The 16420-nt window shown below is 46.2% G+C and overlaps 1 protein-coding gene across 6 annotated transcripts in view; it reads right to left on the reverse strand.

Annotated features, from left to right (window-relative positions):
* Positions 1–16420, reverse strand: part of hmgcs1 (3-hydroxy-3-methylglutaryl-CoA synthase 1) — a 41024-nt gene that overhangs the window by 13775 nt on the left and 10829 nt on the right. The window contains exon 1 of one of the 6 annotated variants that reach the window (XM_033018462.1): positions 4338–4556. The exons of the other annotated variants lie outside the window; for them this stretch is intronic. Within the exon in view, the coding sequence (XP_032874353.1) occupies positions 4338–4483 (146 nt within the window). The 5' untranslated portion in view covers positions 4484–4556. Of the gene's footprint in view, positions 1–4337; positions 4557–16420 lie in introns of those variants that run through there. 6 annotated transcript variants of the gene reach the window in all.

Below are 16420 nucleotides of genomic sequence, written 5' to 3' on the forward strand. Positions count from 1 at the left end.
GCCGCTCTTCTCTTAGTGGAGTGGATTTTTCGTAAGTCTGCACAAATGAGAATTGGCCCGCCTGAACTACCTCTGGATTGCTCTTCTGTAGAAAAGGACACAGAGTGCACCCTCATGTGCCTATTACATCTTCCCCCTCTCACCTTCAACCTATGTCCTCTGGTTCTTGATTGCCCTGGTCTGGGCAGAAGACTGTGCATTCACACTATCTATTCCGGAGCACCGGGAGAAAACCCACGAGGTCAGAGGGAGAACGTACAAGCTGTGTACAGACAGCACCCATGGTCAGGATTGAACCGAGGTCTCTGGCGCTGCAAGGCAGCAACTCTACCGCTGCACCACTGTACTGAGTTAATGCAGAAAGAATTGGCTGTCAAGCTGAACTAAGTATGATTTCAATGACAATATAATACAGTAAGTTCCCAAGCTAGTATTTACACAGACAGGCTAGTATTCACACAGCATCCTACTGGATGTCTCAAAGCACAGGAAGCTCATAACTAGGGCGGTTCAGTGACACAACGGCTGGAGCTGCTGCTGCCTCACAGCGCCGCTGGCCCAAATTCAGTCCCAATTTCGGGTGCTGCCTGTGTGGAGTTTGTACGTCTCCCTGTGACCGTGTGGGTTTCCTCCGTGTGCCCCGGTCCCCTCTCACATTCCAAAGACGTGAAGCTTTGTAGGTCAATTGGCTTCGGTAAAATTGTCCCCAAGTGGAAAGGGAGGGGAAGGGAAAGTGGGATAACAATGAACTAATATGAACAGTTGATCAATGGTCGGAATGGAATCTGTGGGCCGAAGGGCCCGTTTCCATGCTGTACGTCTGAAAAGCTAAACCAGGGGTCGGCAACCTACGGCCTGTAACCCAAAATCATCCTGCCCGCATGCGTTTTTTTTTTCCAATTCGTTTTTGTGACCTGGGAACTGCAGCTAGTCCCGGGCCATGCAGGCGACCTGGGAACTGCAGCTAGTCCCGGGCCACGCAGGCGACCTGGGAACTGCAGCTAGTCCCGGGCCACGCAGGCGACCTGGGAACTGCAGCTAGTCCCGGGCCACGCAGGCGACCTGGGCGCTACAGCTAGTCTCAGGCCACGCAGGCTACCTGGGAACTGCAGCTAGTCCCGGGCCACGCAGGCGACCTGGGAACTGCAGCTAGTCCCGGGCCACGCAGGCGACCTGGGAACTGCAGCTAGTCCCGGGACCTGGGAACTGCAGAAAACTAATTGAAAAACACATGAAAAACTCATTGAAAAACACCACCAAGTGTCACGCTACGGCGATAGATGTGGCCCCGCCATCCGCTCAGACATGGGTCCTGGCCCCCATGCAGAACAAGGTTGCCGACTCCCGAGTTAAACTATAGTCACCCGAGGTTTAGTTTAGGGTACATTAGTTCTATCCTACACACCAGGGGCAATTTACAAGCCAATTTAATCTCCAAACCTGCACGTCTTTGGAATGTGGGAGGAAACCGGAGCATCCGGAGAAAACCCATGTGGTCACGGGGAGAACTCTGTACAGACAGCATCTGTAGTTAGGATGAAACACGGGTATCTAGCGCTGTGAGGCAGCAAGTCTACCGCTGCGCCACCGTGCCACCCTAATGAAGATTTTTTTTGTTGCTAAGTTCGACAAAGTATGATTGCAACAACAACATAACACAGGCAGTTCAGGGGGGTGAGTACTTACACAGGCAGGCTAGTATTTACACAGCACCCTACTGAATGTGCCAAAGCACAGGACGTTCAGTGGTATAGAGTCATCTGAGTTAATGGAGGGAGACTTGGCTGTCAAGCTGAACAAAGTATGATATCAGTCATCATATAACACACTAAGCCCCCAAACTAGTATTTACACAGAGCCCTAGTTGAAGTCCTAAAGCACAGTGAATACTATACATGCAAGGATGTTGCCAGGACTCGAGGGCCTGAGCTACAGGGAGAGGTTGAGCAGGCTAGGACTCTATTCCTTGGCACAGGAGGATGAGGGGTGATCTCACAGAGGTGTACACAATCATGAGGGGAATAGATAGGGTGAATGCAAAGTATCTTTTACCCAGAGTAAGGGAATCAAGAACCAGAAGGCATATGTTTAAGATGAGAGGGGAAAGATAGAAACGTAGAAAATAGGAAACATAGAAACGTAGAAAATAGGTGCAGGAGTAGGCCATTCGGCCCTTCAAGCCTGCACCGCCATTCAATATGATCACCGCTGATCATCCAACTCAGTATCCTGTACCTGCCTTCTCTCCATACCCCCTGATCCCTTTAGCCACAAGGGCCACATCTAACTCCCTCTTAAATATAGCCAACGAACTGGCCTCAACTACCTTCTGTGGCAGAGAATTCCAGAGATTCGCCACCAGGAAGCTGAGGGGCAACTTTTTTTTGTAATGTGATGTGGTATTACTACAAGCTTGAAAAATTGTTTTAAAAATGTGCAGGAGAGTTTGCGTAAACTGGTAGCACAATAGATTGTATTTCGCTGGAATCTGGAGCAAAAGAAAAACACACGCTGCTGGAGGAACACGACGGGAAATCAGAGTGGAGCACTAAGAGTGGATCCCGGCAGGTAAGCTCGGGAAGACTCGTGAACATTTTTCAACATATTGAAAAATGTCCACGAGAGCCCAGAGTAACGACGAGTGGCCATTACCGTAAATCTCCCAGTTCGAATCAGGGCAAACTCAGAAGAGCTCTTGGAATGAACTCATACGGTGGGACAGGGCTTTAAGGAGCCGCTGAACATTATTTAAGTGCTGTGCAGGAAGGACCTGCAGATGCTGATTTAAATCGAAAATAGACACAACAAGCTGGAGTAACTCAGCGGGACAGGCAGCATTTCTGGAGAGAAGGAGTGGGTGACGTTTCGGGTCGAGACCCTTCTTCAGACTGGTTAGGGATAAGGGAAACGTGAGATACATGTGCTGTTGGCATTGGTATATCATTTTCTCGTGCACCGAGATACAGAACTACCCGATCAAATCATGCCACACGCGAGTATAATCATCACACACACAAGTACAATAGGTCGTGCAAAGAGAAAAATACCAGAGGGCAGAATATAATCTTACAGCGTTATAGAGTCACAGAGAAGTTTAGATGCAAGATGGTACAAGGGCGGCAATGAGGTTGGATTGGGAGATCGCAACTACTGGTTGAGAGATAAATACTGGCCAGAAGACCGGCGAGGATGCTTTTTGTTTATTATTGTCAGTTGTACCGAAATACAGTGAAACACTTTTTTGTGCAATCCAGTCAAAACCTACTACACAAGAGAAAAATCAAGAACAAGTACTACAGGTCGTGCAAAGAGAAAAATACCAGAGTGTCGAATATAACGTTTCAGCGTTACACCGTTAGTTACAGAGAAAGTGCACGACAAAAAAAAGCGCAAGGGTCGCAATGAGGTAGGTTGGGAGACCGAGACTACACCCTAGCTAAAAGGAGGACCCTTCAGTATTCTGATGCCGTGTCTGAATCTGGTGGTACGTGCTTTCAAGTTTTTGCAAGCTTCTGCCAGCTGGGAGAGGGATGAAAATGGTTGAAGAAACAAGGAACAGCAGACGCTAGTTTACAAAAAAAAGATACAAAGTGCCGGAGTACATCAGCAGGTGAGGCGGCACCTCTGGAGAACACGAATAGGTGACGTTTTGAGTCAGGACTCTTCTTCAAATCGTGAAGAAAATGGTTCTTGATTATGTTGGCCTCTCTTCTAAATGTCATAGGGTTTTATGTCTACACTATGAACTTATGGAGGTGTAAAAAATCATCAAAGGAATAGATCGGGTAGACGCACAGAGTATCTTGCCCAGAGCAGGGGAATCAAGAACCAGAGGATGTAGGTTTAAGGTGGGGGGGAGATTTAATAGGTACGTGAGGGCTAACTTTTTACACAATGGGTGGTTGGTGTATGGAATGAGCTGCCGGGGGAGGTAGTTGAAGAAGGTACTATCAAAACTTTACGACAGTACGTGGTAGGACAGGTTAGAGGGATACAGGCCAAATGCAGGCAGGTGGGACTAGTGCAGTTGGGGCAAGTTGGGCTGAAGGGCCTGTTTCCAGGCTGTATCACTCTGTGATTATCTGTGAGGTGGTAGCATGGACGTTGTGCCATTCTCTCAGTTCCCCGTCAGGAGCGGTCTGAAGAAGGGTCTCGACCCGAAACGTCACACATACCTTCTCTCCAGAGATGCTGCCTGTCCTGCTGAGTTACTCCAGCACAGGAATACATACATGCTCGACACGCCAGAAGGGCTGGTCTGGCAACGACTGAGACGCGAGCACAGCCGGCTGGGGTGCGCGTCCGACTGCCCCCCTCGTTGCCAGCGCACAACCTACCTCCTCACGGCCGCCAGCTTGACAGCAACTGCTGCTTGCAGGGAAGTGGTGGAGGCGAGGTGCCCGGGACCAGCACCGCAACCCTGCCCAACGTAGAGACCGTCGCAGGACAGCAGGCGGCCGAGCCTGGCGGCGACGCGGAACATGGTGGGTGGGTGGTGCCACAGAGCGCAGCGTCTGCGGGCACAGATATCCCCAGACTGAGAGGGTCCAGTGTTGCAGCCTGCATTTATACAGCTGCTAGGACCCTCCCTCTCAGGACACGTCGTGCTCACTAGTATCAAAGTTCAACAGACTTCATCGAGTGAAGCAATCACAGCAACAAATGAATCATTTACACAATGGGTTTGGCTGCCGGCCCTCAGCACACTGCAACTTCTAACCTTTCCCCTACTTTCACTGTTATCCACCATAATAACAACTTAGAGAAGAAGTTAAAGCTACCAAGACAATGTTTGTACCTGCTATTGTTTAGTTACGTTTAGTTTAGTAACACTATCCTACACACTAGGGAAAATTTACCAAAGTCAATTAACCTACAAACCTGAACATCCGACCAGTGATCATCCCGTACAGTAACACTATCCCACACACACTAGGGACAATTTACAATTTTACCAAGCTAATTAACCTACAAACCTGCACGAATCTGGGGTGTGGGAGAAACCGGAGCAGCTGGAGTAAACCCACGCGGTTATGGGGAGAACGTAACCCACAGATAGCAGGATGTCGCGTAAATGACGTGCAATGACGCCCAAGTGGGAGCCCTTGAGGCAGCAGCTCTACCGCTGCGCCACCGTGCCACCCTAACTTTGTTCATCTTCGGCCTCTCGCCACTCATAAATTTGGGCACAATCTCTGAATTCAATGATTGAACTACACAGCTTCAGAATCTCCCAATAGTTTGTCCAGCCTGATCCTAATCTCTTTCAGTTAATATTACCACTACTTACATCCTATAGTTGATGACAACAATCTCTTTTTTTCTACTTCTTTGCCAATCATAACACTTCCGATCAAATTAATCTCCTTTGTTCTTAATCTCTACCATCCTTAGAAAGTGTTTTGGAATGTAGAGGCTGTCGGAATGGAAATAGAGAGAGAGATACAGCGTGGAAACAGGTCCTTCGTCTCACTGAGTCCAACTAGCCAGCAATCACCCGTACACTAGTTCAATCCCACACCAGAGGGACAATATACAGAGGCCACTTAACCTACAAACCTGCACATCGTTCTTCAGAGTTTGGGAGGAAACCGGTGCACCCAGAGAAAACCCACATGGTCACAGGGAGAATGCGTAAATTCTATACAGACAGCCCCCTATTCAGGATCGAACCCGTGTCCCTGGCGCTGTAAAGCAGCAACTCCACTGCTGCGCCACTGTGCCGTCCTTGCGTTGTGCTGTTCTATGCGCTACATTCTCCTTTGGAGCAATCGCCTCCCTCCACCGCACAGTGTTCCTCGCAACATCGCTGCAAATGTCAGCTCTCTGAACTGCCGAAACATGAGCACAGAGAGATATCGGACAGGAAGTAACAAATCTCGGATGGAATTTGTAAGATCAGAATCGTGGCAAGTAGGAGCAGGTTTGGAACAATCTCGGAGCAGGAAGGCAGATGAATCAGCTCAGCCACACAATACAAGCGACAAGCTGCATTCCACTGAGTGGAGACACAATGTGAAGATGCTGGAAGTTTGAACAAAGTACAAATTGCTGGAGGAACTCAAGCAGGTCAGGCAGTACCTGCTGCCCAGTGGTGCAGCGGTAGAGTTGCTGCCACAATGCGCCAGAGACCAAGGTTCAATCCCGACTAGAGGTGCTGGCTGTATGGAGTTTGTACCTTTGACCACATGAGTTTTAACCAGGTTCTCCGGTTTCCTCCCGCATATCAAAGACATGCAGGTTTGTAGGTTATTTGGTTTTGGTAAAATTGTAAATTGTCCCTAGTGTGTAGGCAAAAGGGTAATGCAACACGCTATCTGACAAGAGGAGAGACAGACAGAAACTTCAGGCAGAGGGTCTTGGGTCCCAGTGCAAGGTAGTAAAATGTTTCTTCAACTCGTATGTGTCTTTCTCTGGTATTGTGACAGTCAGCGACAGAGCAAGCTAAGGGAGACTATACAAGAGGGCTTTACATTTCGGCAGAGGGAGTGGAAAGATGGAAAATATGAGGGGAGCCATTTTGGTAAGACACACAAAAACAGTTCTGACCCAATAGATACAAAGTGCTGGAGTAACTCAGCGGGTCAGGCATCATCTTGGGAGAACATGTTTCCGGTTGGAACCCTCCAAAGGCATACAGGATTGTAGGTTAATTGTAAATTGTCCCCAATGTGTAGGGTCGTGCTGGTGTACGGGGTGATCGCCGGCCGGCACAAACTCAGTGGGCCGACAGGGCCTGTTTCCGTGCTGTATCTCTAGTCTAAAGCAAGCTATGGAAGCGGGTACAATAACCAGTTTAAGAAGACATTTGGACAGATATATGGAGGGAAATGGGCCAAATGCAGGTAAATGGCACGAGCCCAATATGGCCACTTAGTCGGCATGGACAAGGTGGGCCATGCTGGACAGCTCGATGACTCTGTGAATGGTTGAGCTGTTTGGGTCTAAAGATTGGGAGTTTAGAAGAATGAGGCATGATTTTACAGAAACTTAAAGTGCGGCTTGACAGGGTGTTCAGCAAGGATGTTTCCTCTCATGGGAGAATCTAGAACGGTGGGAAATAGATTTGCAACAAAAGATCAACCGTTTCAGACGGAGATGAGGAATATTGCCCCTGAAGGCTGGGATTCTTTAGATTTCTGGGAGGCCGCATCTGGAGTGTTGTGTTCAGTTTTGGTCACACTGTTATAGGAAGGATGTTGTTAAGCTGGAAAGAGCATAGTGAAGACGTACAAGGATGTTGCCAGGACTTGAGAGTCTGAGCGACAGGGAAAAGTTGAGCAGGCTAGGATTTTATTCCTTGGCGTACATGATGATAGAGGTTTATAAAATCACGAGAGGAATTGATAAGGTGTCTTTTTCCACAGATTAGGGACCCAAGAACAAAAGTCTCTAGGTTGAAGGTCAGAGGCGAAAGGTGCAATAGGAACCTGAGGAGCAACTATATCACTCAGAGTAGTGGGTATATGGAATAAGCCACCAGATGATCAGACACAAAATGCTGGAGGAACTCAGCGGGACAGGCAGCATCTCTGGAGAGAAGGAAAGGGTGACGTTTCGGATCGGGACCCTTCTTCAAACTGAGAGTCGGGGGGAAGAGAAACGAGAGATATAGACGGTGATGTAGAGAGATATGGAACAAAAGGAGGTAGTTGAGGTAGGTAGCATAACAACATTTAAAAGACAATTGGACATGCACTTGGATAGGAAAAGTTTAGGATATGGGAGAAATCCAGTCAAATGGGACGCGCTTAGGTGGGTCATCTTGGCCAGTATGGACAAGTTGGTCTGAAGGGACATTTTCCATGATGTGAGACTATGCATGACTCAATGGGAGAGCTATAGAGGAAGAGCAATTTAATAGGTTCCAGGCCAACTGGGATGGTTGTCAATGGTTGCGGGAAACAGACTCTGAGCATCGTGTGTCCAACTTCTGCTGATGTTAGAATTAATCGCAGAATTCTACGGTCGGCAACAAATATTGCGAGGAGAGAGATTTAGTCATATGGACATAGGAGTTAGCAGCTGGCTATTCAACCCCTCAAGTTCACTGTCTTGCTCAATAAGATCACACCCGATCTTCTAACCCAGTATATTCACGGTAAACTATCACCAAACTACCTCCAGAGATGACAATAGACAATAGACAGTAGGTGCAGGAGTAGGCCATTCGGCCCTTCGAGCCAGCACCGCCATTCAATGTGATCATGGCTGATCATCCCCAAACAGTACCCCGTTCCTGCCTTCTCCCCATATCCCCTGACTCTGCTATTTTTAAGAGCTCTATCTAGCTCTCTCTTGAAAGCATCCAGAGAACCGGCCTCCACCGCTCTCTGAGGCAGAGAATTCCACAGACTCACCATTCTCTGTGAGAAAAAGTGTTTTCTTGTCTCCGTTCTAAATGTCTTACTCCTTATTCTTAAACTGTGGCCCCTGGTTCTGGACTCCCCCAACATCGGGAACATGTTTCCTGCCTCTAGCGTGTCCAAACCCTTAACAAACATATATGTTTCAATGAGATCCCCTCTCATCCTTCTAAACTCCAGAGTGTACAAGCCCAGCTGCTCCATTCTCTCAGCATATGACAGTCCCGCCATCCCGGGAATTAACCTAGTAAACCTACGCTGCACTCCCTCAATAGCAAGAATGTCCTTCCTCAAATTAGGGAACCAAAACTGCACACAATACTCCAGGTGTGGTCTCACTAGGGCTCTGTACAACTGTAGAAGGACCTCTTTGCTCCTATATTTGATTCCTCTTGTTATAAAGGCCAACATACCATTCGCTTTCTTCACTGCCTGCTGCCTGTCTCGCAGAGTTACTCCTGCATTTATTGTTTACCTGTAACTTAAACCAGCATCTACAGTTCTTTCCTCACCCAACTACCAAGTGCCGCCACCAGGACAAGGGGCCTTTATGGCCAAGTTAAGAACCTGCGTTTTTTTTTTAAACTTCCTTGGACTTGAATCATACAAAAATAGCACTGGAAATGTGCTGATTCTTGTGGACTGTCTCAGGGTTATCTCCATATCCTACACTTTGGTATTTAAGTATGATCGTGCCTTTGTATAGCAAGACTTTTACTGAACTGAATGAAGAATAGAAAGGCCTAGATAGAGTGAATGTGGAGAGGATGTTTCCACTAGTGGGAGTCAAGGACCAGAGGTCACAGCCTCAGAATCAAAGGACATATCTTTAGAAAGATGAGGAGGAATTTCTTTAGTCAGAGGGCGGCGAATCTGTGGAATTCATTGCCACAAATGGCTGTGCAGGCCGTCGATGGATATTTTTAAGGCGGAGATAGACAGATTCTTGATTGGCAAGGATGTCAGGGGATATGGGGAGAAGGCAGGAGAATGGGGTTGAGAGGGAAAGATAGATCAGACATGATTGTATAGCGGAGTAAACTTGATGGGCCAAATGACTGGATTATGCTCCTATAACTTAAAAACTTTATGAAGAAAACAATAGAGTCTGAAGAAGGGTCTCGACCCGAAACGTCACCCATTCCTTCTCTAGAGATGCTGCCTGTCCCGCTGACTTACTCCAGCTATTTGTCTCTATCTTCGGTTTAAACCAGCATCTGCAGTTCCTTCCTACACATGAAGAAAACAATTGTCACTGTACCTAGGTACACGTGTCAATAAAGTACCACTGAACTATTGGGTGGAGAAACCGATCCCAGACTCTATCTCTGCTCTGCTGTTTTAATGTGGGTCCTTCGTTGTCTTGTCTACCTTCGATTTTTCCACATTTTTGTCTACCTTTGAATGAGGAAGATGATCAGTTCCTTTATAGAGGCCCTCTTGACCGGCACTAACATTAAATCCACAGAATGAGACAAATTAATAGCTAATAAACAACCTGACACAATTTTCAATCCCCCCCAACTTTCTTCGCATCACTCATGTACTTCCTTCGCTGTTTACCCAGCTTATCGACAGATCGAAGATACAAAGTTCGCAAAGAAACAGTCCTGTCCACACAGAGTTATTTACTTTGAACAAATCCAACTGAATGACCTTAACGTTGGCAGTGAGAAATGTAGGTGAAAGGTCCAGCTGGGTGTTGTGTTCCAGCACCATTACATGTCTTGTGCAACCTCCAGAAACACTGCCAAGACACGCCAAGGATTAAAGCAGGGCCAGCTCGGAAACAGGCCCTTAGGCCACCAAGTCCGCACCGACTAGCGATCCCCTATAAACCAGTATGTCTTTGGAGTGTAGGAGGAAATAGGAACACCCGGGAAACCCTCAGCAGTCACAGGGAGGACATACAAACAGAACCCATAGTCAGGATGGAACCCGGGTCTTTGGCACTGAAAGGCAGCAACTCTACCACTGTGCTGTCCTAAAGCTCACAAAGTGCTGGAGTAACTCAGCAGATGGCGCAGCAACTCTGGAGTACATGGACAGGTTGAGACTTGTCTTCAGAACATCATCCATGATCACCAGAGATGCTGCCTGACCTGCTGAGTTACTCCAGCACTTTGTGTATTAACTAACACCTGCAGTTCTTTGTTTTTTCCTCTCCGGACCTATCTGTTCTCAGCCTCCTCTATTGCCAGAGTGAGACTACGCACAAACAGGAAGAAGGGCACCTCATAAGCATCCAGAATGCTGCCTAAACCAGAGGGTATTAACTAGAAGTGGAGGATGAATAAACTTTAAGTGTTGGAAGCAAGCGTTGAAAGTTGCATTTTTTCCTCTATCCACCCGAACATACATTGAAATAGAACAGCACAAGAACAGGCCTTTCGGCCCACAATGTCTGTGTTGAACATGATGCCAAGAAGCCTCTTAAAAGCCTCTTAAACGTCACTATTGTATCTGCCTCCACCACCACCCCTGGCAGCGCGTTCCTGGATGGAAGATTGAAACCATCACGTGGTCTGCCCTGTTTCGACTAATGCAATCAACTCAACGTGCACAAACGGAAGATCAAATAGAACATGTTGTCCAACAACTTCAGGCTGTGCACGCCACACAAAAGAAAGCAGCGCATTCCAAGCACCCACCACCCTCTGTAAAAAAACGCCTCCTTTCAACGTTGCCCCTTTCACTTTTCAAATGTATACACCTTTTACATTCTTGGTAATCTCTTGAGGTCATACAACAGGAAAACAGCCATTCGGCCCATCTCGTCTATGCCAACCGGTGCGCAACCATCTGTATTAATACCTTCTTCCAGCACTTGTATGACTAGAGCACATCTATGCATTTCTTAAATACCACCAGTGAGTCTGCTCCCACCAGTGTCTCCAGCAGTGTGCTCCAGGTACTCGCCACTCCCTGGGTGAAGAAGAACCCGCTAAGATTCCTTATAAACCATTCCCCCCTTACCTTATATAGGGCTCTGGTGAGACCACATCTGGAGTATTTTGTCCAGTTTTGGTCTCCTAATTTGAGGAAGGACATCCTTGTGATTGAGGCAGTGCAACGTAGATTCACGAGATTGATCCCCGGGATGGCGGGACTGCCATATGAGGAAAGATTGAAAAGACTAGGCTTGTATTCACTGGATGCTAGATGCAGGAAAAATGTTCCCAATGCTGGGCGAGTCCAGAACCAGGGGCCACAGTCTTAGAATAAAGGGGAGGCCATTTAAGACTGAGGTGAGAAAAAACTTTTTGACCCAGAGAGTTGTGAATTTGTGGAATTCCCTGCCACAGAGGGCAGTGGAGACCAAATCACTGGATGGATTTAAGAGAGAGTTAGATAGAGCTCTAAAGGCTAGTTGAATCAAGGGATATGGGGAGAAGGCAGGCACGGGTTATTGTTTGGGGACAATCAGCCATGATCACAATGAATGGCGGTGCTGGCTCGAAGGGCCGAATGGCCTCGTCCTGCACCTATTTTCTATGTGTCTAGGCCCTTTTGTGTTATTCAACTCTGATATAGAACATCACAGCACAGGAACATGCCCTTTGGCCCACAACATCAGTATGGAACATGATGCCAAGTTAAACTAATTCCCTCTCCCTGCACGTGATCCACATCCCTCCATTCCCTGCATACGCACGTTGATCTAAAAGTCTCATTATTACCACCATCTTATCTGCCTCCATCACTCTGGTACTCACTACTCTTGTAAAAAAATGATAGCTCCACTCAATACATCTCCTTTGAACTTTTCCCCTCTCACGTTAAAGCTCTGCCCTCTAGTCTTTGACATTTCCTCCCTGAGGAAAAGTTTCTTTCTCTATGCCCCTCATAGTTTTGTATACCTCAGTCGCATCCACTCTGAACTTCCTGCACTCCGCGGGGGCTGAACAGACCATAACGGGTACCTGAAAGAGCTAACAATGAGGCAGCTGATGACCGTTGGAACCTGTGACTGTGACTGTTCCAACTGCCCACACAGCTGCCGTTGCATTTCATCAGAAGCTTTCCACCCTTACAGCAGACATCCTGGCAGTGTTGGCCAAAAACCACAAGACTAAGCAGAAGATTCTTAGTTGCTGCCTCTTCAAGTTATTCGTAGTGTTACACAACCAACCCCGTCATTCCCTCTTTTCCCCGCTCCCGTCTCCAAGGTGCAGAAGCTTGAAAGCACTCGCCACCAAACTCAGGAACAGCTTCTCCCCTTCAGCTTCTGAACGGTCCTTCCATAAGCTAGGGTACTGTCCGATTCACCGCTACCCCATTGCGGACATTGGACTTTGTCTCTGGAACCGATGCGCAACAATGCTGAGAACTATAGCCTACACTCTGTATCTTCCCCTTTGGTCTACCTATTGTTTGACTTGAATGTATTATATTATCTAATGTTTTGCAAAACAAAGCTGTTCACTGCACCTCGTTATACTTGCCAATAATAAACATAACTTAAACCATCAGAATCTCATCACGAGGAACTATAATTAAAGACTACACCATCTGAGATTAGCAGACCTCTTTACATTATAATATATAAGCACATGATGCTCTGTCTGGGTTAGCTAGCAGCGTTTAAAAGCTTTAAAAGAATGTGCTAGGATATTGTAAACAGGATCGCGGCTCTGATGGCAAAAATATCGCAACCTCCACGAGAAACAATGGGAAATATGAAGCCATTTTCCAAGCACTTGGCTGAGATTGCATTAATGATTCAGTGATAGTATGAGCCGGCAGAGACAGGGCGAATTGACAGTCTTTTCTCAGGTTTGGAGAATCAAGAACAAGAGGGGATAGATCATAAAATATAGGAGCAGAATTTGACCATCCAGCCCATCGAATTTACCCACTATTTAGGTCGGCATAGTGATAAAGTTGCTGCCTTACAACGCTGAAGGTCCAGGTTCAATTCTAACTACGGGTGCTGTCTGTAGGGAGTTTGTCCATTCTGCCCGTGACCTGCCTGGGTTTTCTCCGGGATCTTCGGATTCCTCCCACACTCAAAGATGTACAGGGTAATTGGCTTGGTATAATTGTAAGTTGTCCCTAGTGTGTAGGATAGTGCTAATGTGCGGGGATCACTGGTCAGCACAGACTCAGTGGGCTGAAGGGCCTGCTTCCGCGCTGTATCTCTAAACTAAACTAAACTAATCCTGATCATGGCTGACCTATTTTTCCTCTTATCCCAAAACTCTTGCCTTTTCACTGTAGCCCTCGACACCCTTACTAATCAAGACCTATCAATCCCCATTTTAAAAATACCCCGTGTCTTGGCCTCCACAACCGTCTGTGACTATGAATTCCATCGGCTTCATGTAAGAGGAGAAAGAGCTAATAGGAATTTGAGAGGCAACATTTTCACTCAGAGGGTAGCTGCCTCTTCAAGTTATTCGTGGGTCTACGGAACGAGCTGCTAGAGGGGGTAGTTGAGGCAGGTACTATGCCGACAGTTGCAAAATACTTGGACAGGTACATGGATAGGAAAGATTCAGAGGGACATGGGACATACCTGGGCAAATAAGAATAGTTTAGATGGGGTATCTTGGTCATCATGGAAGAGTTTAGCTGAAGGCCACGTTTATGTGGTATATAAAGGGCCTGTCCCACTGTATGAGGTAATTCAAGAGTTCTCCCGAGTTTTCCCATGACTCGAACTCAGAGAATGTCCGTAGCGGATCCATAGGAGTCCGTGGATGTCTCGTAGCGGCTCGTACGAGTAATGGTAGGTACTCGGGAAATCTGGTAAACTTGTGACGTTTTTTCAACACTGTGAAAAATATCCACGAGTAAAAAAATACTCGTGATGAAAAAAATTGTTACTTTTTACTCGTACGAGCTACGAGACATCCACGAACTCCTACGGACCCACTGCGGACATTCTCCGAGTTCGAATCAGGGGAAAACTCGGGAGAACTCTTGAATTACCTCGTACAGTGGGACAGGTCCTTAACTCTGTCAGCTGCCATCTTTCTGTACACATTCAGTCAGTGACCCTGACAGATGCTGACAAGGTGAAAATAGAGAACATGGTTACCATTGCGGGAGAATATAGAAGAAAGGATCTGTTTAAATATCAGATGCCATCTTTTTAGGAAAATTCTCAATAGCTAACAGACACCTTAATAGCCACCTTAATTCTTAATAGGTTCTAGATTAATCCCTTAATAGATATCTTAATTCCTTCATATTAATTTTTAATAGCCACCTTAATTTCTTAATAGCCACCTTAATTCCTTTATAGCCATCTTAATTTCTTAATATTAATTACTAATAGCCACCTTAATATTAATTGTTAATAGTCACCTCAATTTCTTAATAGTCACCTTAATTCTGAATAGCCACCTTAACTTCTTAATATTAATTCTTAATAGCTACCTTAATTCCTTAATATTAATTGTTAACAGTCACCATAATTCCTTTATATTAATTTTTAATAACCATCAATTCATTATTAATTCTTAATAGACACCTCATCCCTTTTTATTAATTCTTAATAGCCACCATAATGCCTTAATATTAATCCTTAACAGACAATTCCTTGATAGCCACTCTTAATAGGTAACAGACACCTCAGTAACAGGAATACCCATTTAAGACAGACATGATACGACCAAAGAACAGAAGATGTCGGAAACACTCAGCAAGTCAGGCCAAAGAACCTTTGTCAGATCTTCGACATGAAATGTTAACACTATTACTCCTGAGACAGATGCTGCCTGGCCTGCTCCAACAATTTCTGCTTTTCTTTATCAGATTCCCAGCATCTGCAGTTCAGTGTTGTTCAAACATGTCTTTTTTTTTTCTCCCTGAGGGCTAAGAGTGTTTGAAATTCTCTTCCTTGAAGGGTGGTGGAAGCAGTGTTGGAACATATGGCAGAAGTAGATCTTGCCCTGAGAGCCAGCATTGACACGATGGGCCAAACGGTCCCCTTCAACAGCATAAAACAGATGAAAGTACTCGGGAGAAAGGGAGGAGGCTGAGAAGGTGGGAATAAGATCACATATGTTTGTGCACTCACGAGATCGTATGTCAACACAGCAGAGTCTAGTTTTCAGTTGGCTTGTTATCTCTAAAACTACAGAGGCTAAGGGGAGACCTGATAGAAGTATATAAAATGATGAGAGGTATAGATAGGGTAGACATTCAGAAACTTTTCCCCGTGGTGGAAACGTCAAAAATGAGTGGGCTTAGCTTTAAGGTCAAAGAGGCAAAGTGAAAGGAGTGATGTGAGGCATTTATTCATTGCACAATAAATGTATTTATTGAATTATTCATTCATTCATTTATTAATTATGCAGAGGGTGGTGAGTGCCTGGAATGCAGGTGGTGGTGGAGGCAAATACAATAGTGGCATTTAAGAGACTTTTAGATAGGCACATGGATCTGCAGAGAATGAAGGGATACGGATTGTGTGCAGGCAGAGGAGATTGGTTTATTTTGGCATCATGTTGGCACAAACAATGTGGACTGAAGGGCCTGTTTCTGTGCCGTACTGTTCCATAAAAGACAAAATACTGGAGTCAGCGGAAAGACTATACACAATTACAATCGAGTCGCCCACACTGTACAGATACAGGATAAAGGGAATGGAGGAGAGGTTTGAAAGAGTGGAGCAATTGTAATCAGTGATTATATAAAGATAGATTCTTGATTAGTACGGGTGTCAGGGGTTTCGAGGAGTAGGCAGGAGTAGGGGGCAAGGAAAGAGAGATAGATCATCCATGATTGAATGGCCGAGTAGACTTGACGAGCTGAATGACCTAATTCTGCTCCTGTCACTTATGACCTGATACGATAGAACTTTATTTATCCCAGGAGGGAAATTGATCTGCCATCAGTCATAAAACACAAAATACATGAAACATGAAATTAAAGTGACGAGTGGAAAGGCTTGGGGATGTGCAAAGATTGGGGAGGGGGAGGGGAGTCAGTCTACCCCACAACAGAAGGGGGGGGGGGGGGGTAGTTGTACAATAGAGCAGTTATGATTGCCAATCTGCTTGTGAGACCAGCCTGCAGAGCATCGCCTGGCTTGGGTGCCACCT

This window comes from Amblyraja radiata, chromosome 3, assembly GCF_010909765.2.
Source record: "Amblyraja radiata isolate CabotCenter1 chromosome 3, sAmbRad1.1.pri, whole genome shotgun sequence".
NCBI lineage: Eukaryota > Metazoa > Chordata > Chondrichthyes > Rajiformes > Rajidae > Amblyraja > Amblyraja radiata.